At 44.4% G+C, this 3,159-nt stretch overlaps 1 protein-coding gene across 1 annotated transcript in view; it reads left to right on the top strand.

The window, feature by feature from the left end:
- Positions 1-687: 687 nt before the first annotated feature.
- LOC122254330 (uncharacterized) overlaps positions 688-3,159 on the top strand; it is a gene marked incomplete at its 5' end in the record, with an annotated part of 22,412 nt that continues 19,940 nt past the window's right edge. Inside the window, 1 exon segment of the mRNA XM_086531557.1 lies at positions 688-847. Coding sequence (XP_086387683.1) covers positions 688-847 — 160 coding nt within the window.

Below are 3,159 nucleotides of genomic sequence, written 5' to 3'. Positions count from 1 at the left end.
GAGAGAGAGAGAGGAGAGAGAAGAGAGAGAAGAGAGAGAGAGAGAGAGAAGGGTGGAGAGTGAAGAGAGAGAGAGAGAGAGAGAGAGAGAGAGAGAGAGAGAGAGAGAGAGAGAGAGAGAGAGAGAGAGAGGGGGTGGGAGAGAGAGAGAGAGAGAGAGAGAGAGAGAGAGAGAGAGAGAGAGAGAGAGAGAGAGAGGGAGAGAGAGAAAGGGTGGGGGTCGGAGAAAGAGAGAGAGTATCATTTAAAAAAAAATATATATATATGTATTAGCAAAATCTATTATCGTCTGTTCTTTTTTGGTGTAGCTTTAAAGAACAAAATGGCGTTGCGGTTTGATAACCCGAGACTGAACTGGATTTATGAAAAATCCTTTCATTTCCGATTGTCTTGCCTAATGAATAGATTTTTTTTTTTTTTTTTTTTTTTTTTTTGCGTAGGTTGTCTTTCTAGGATTTTTTTTTTTATATCAGTTCATAAGCAACACCATCAGCCACTTTGAAATGAAAAGGAACTAAAAAAACGTGAATCATTTGTTTCCATATTTCTTAGTAATAGTTCATGTTTTTAATACTCGGATCGTCTTTCATAATGACTAATATAATAACTACATAGTTATCATTTCGTATATGGTCTATCATTAATTTGATAAATGAGGCAATTAACCCCACGTTTTTTTTCTCTTTAGAACCAGGTGTTGACCCACAACGTGAGTGCGGGCGTGATAGTCAGCAACCAGGCTTTGGTCCTTCAGCGGGTAGTGAGGGCGTGGGCGGGGGTGTATTCCTGCCACGCCCTCAACCCTGTAGGAGATGGAGTATCGAATACTCTTCGGCTTGATGTTAAGTGTGAGTATTTCGCTCTGAGTGTGTTTTTTTTTGTGTGTTGGGAGGGGGGGGGGAGATGGGCGGGGCAAGGCTATGTCTTGTGAGGGTTTTTATTTCGTGTTTTGACGGTATAGAAGAAGCTTGTTCTTTCATTCTCTCTGTTCGTCTGTTCCTCTGTCTCTGTCTGTCTGTCTGTCTGTCTGACTCTCTCTCTCTCTCTCTCTTTCTCTCTCTCTCTCTCTCTCTCTCTCTCTCTCTCTCTCTCTCTCTCTCTCTCTCTCTCTCTCTCTCTCTCTTTCTCTGTGTTTCTCCCTGTATCTCGGTCTTCTCTCTCTCTCTCTCTCTCTCTCTCTCTCTCTCTCTCTCTCTCTCTCTCTCTCTCTCTTTCTCTCTGTCTCTCTCTTCCTCCCCTTCTTTTTCTCTTTATTCATTTCTCTTCCTCGCCCTCTCCGGTGTTATTTCATCTTTCTCAATTTTCTTTTGCCCTTTCTCTCTCTTATCTCAATTCTTCCTTTCCCCTCCTTCACCCTCTTCCTCTTTATTTTCCTACTTTCTCTCGTCGTCTTTCTCCTTTTTCTCCGTTTTCTCTTTATACTCCTCAATCTCCTCTTCCTCTTTTTATTTTATTTCCTCCTCTTCCTCCTCCTCCTTCTCCTTCTCCTCTTCCTTTTCCTCCTCCTCCTCCTCCTCCTCCTTTTCCTCTCTTTCTTCTTCTTCTTCCTCCTCCTCCTCCTCCTCCTCCTCCTCCTCCTCGTCCTCCTCATTCACCTTATCTCCCTTCTCCTCTTTCTCTTCTTCTTCTTTTTCTTCTTTTTCTTCTTCCTTCTTCACCACAGCCTTCTCCTCCTCCTTTTCCTCCTCCTCCTCCTCCTCCTCCTCCTCCTCCTCCTCCTCCTCCTCCTCCTCCTCCTCCTCCTTCTCCTACTCCTACTCCTCCCCCCTTCTTCCTTTTCCACCTCCCACTTCTTCTCCACCTCTTCCTCCTACTCTTACTGCTCCTCCTCTTCCTTTCCCTCTCCCTTCCCCACCTCTTCCTACCCCTCCTTTTCCTCTCTTCTTCCTCCTCCTTTCCCTTCTCCAGCTCTCCCTCCCTTCCACTCTCTTTCTTCTTACATCTCCTCCCCCTTCTTCTTCTCCTCCTCCCCCCCTCCCTTCCCCACCTCTTCCTCCTCCTCCTCCTCCTCCTCCCCCCACCCTTCCCCACCTCTTCCTCCCCCTCCTTTTCCCACCCTTTCCTCTCTTCCTCCCCCTCCTTCTACTCCTCCTCCTTCTCCACCCTTTCCTCTCTTCCTCCCCACCCTATCCTATAGTATTTCATTTCCCTAGATTTTTTCCCTCGCCATCCTCTCCCGGCTCTCCACTCCACTCGACCCCGAATGTATTCCGTATTCCGTTTCCTCCTCCAGGTTTATTTCGTCTCGTCTTTTTTTATTTTTTTTTGGTTCTTTCTATGCTCATTCTTCTTTGTGTTTCTTCTTTTTTTCTTTTTTTTTCTCTCTTTTTGTTGTTGTTGTTCTCTTTCGTTTTCTTTATTTTTCGTTCTTTTACGTTTTCTCCTTGTTGTTATCTGTTATTTTCTCGTTTTCTCTTTCCGTTTTTTCTCGTTCTCTTTTCGTTGATATCTGCTAACTTCTCGTTTTATCTCTCTCCGTTTTCTTCTCGTTCTTTTTCGTTTTATCTCTTCTAAGTTTTCTTCTTCTCTTTCGTTTTCTCCTCTTCCTCGTCCTCATTTTTTTCGTCGTCTTCTATTTCGTCTATTAGTTTTCTACCCTTTCTCTTCCATTTTCTCTCTACGTTTTCTAATTGTCCCCTTCCGTTTTCATTCTTCGTTTTCTACTCGTTGTTTTCCTGTTTTCTTCTTATTTTCTCTCTCCGTTTTCCTATATTGTTGACACGGATAGAGAGAGAGAGAGAGAGAGAGAGAGAGAGAGAGAGAGAGAGAGGAGTCCATTAAGTTTTCTAAAAATAAATAAACGGGTTATGAGTGTTGCGTGGGAAGTAATAAGAGGAAAGAAGGCAGTAGCTACAGAGAGGGAAGACGGGGGGGGAAGTTGAAGGGTTGAGAGAGAGAGAGAGAGAAGAGAGAGAGAGAGAGAGAGAGAGAGAGAGAGAGAGAGAGAGAGAGAGAGAGAGAGAGAGAGAGAGAGAGAGAGAGAGAGAGAGAGAGAGAGGCAGAGCGAAGGAGGCAGAGAGAGCGAGCGAGCGAGTGAGAGAAAAAAAAAAGAAAGAGAGAGAGAGGAAATGAAAGTATGACGCGAAGGGGAATATGCAAGGGGAAAGGTATGAGAGGAAGAAGACCAGGATAGGAGAGACATCTATATCGCTGTGTCTTT

The sequence above is a fragment of the Penaeus japonicus genome, unplaced genomic scaffold, assembly GCF_977035675.1.
Source record: "Penaeus japonicus unplaced genomic scaffold, GWHDUDI00000001_assembly GWHDUDI00000036, whole genome shotgun sequence".
NCBI classification, from domain to species: Eukaryota; Metazoa; Arthropoda; class Malacostraca; order Decapoda; family Penaeidae; genus Penaeus; species Penaeus japonicus.
Note: the sequence above shows the minus strand (reverse complement) of the source record. Positions and strands in the feature narration are given on the sequence as shown.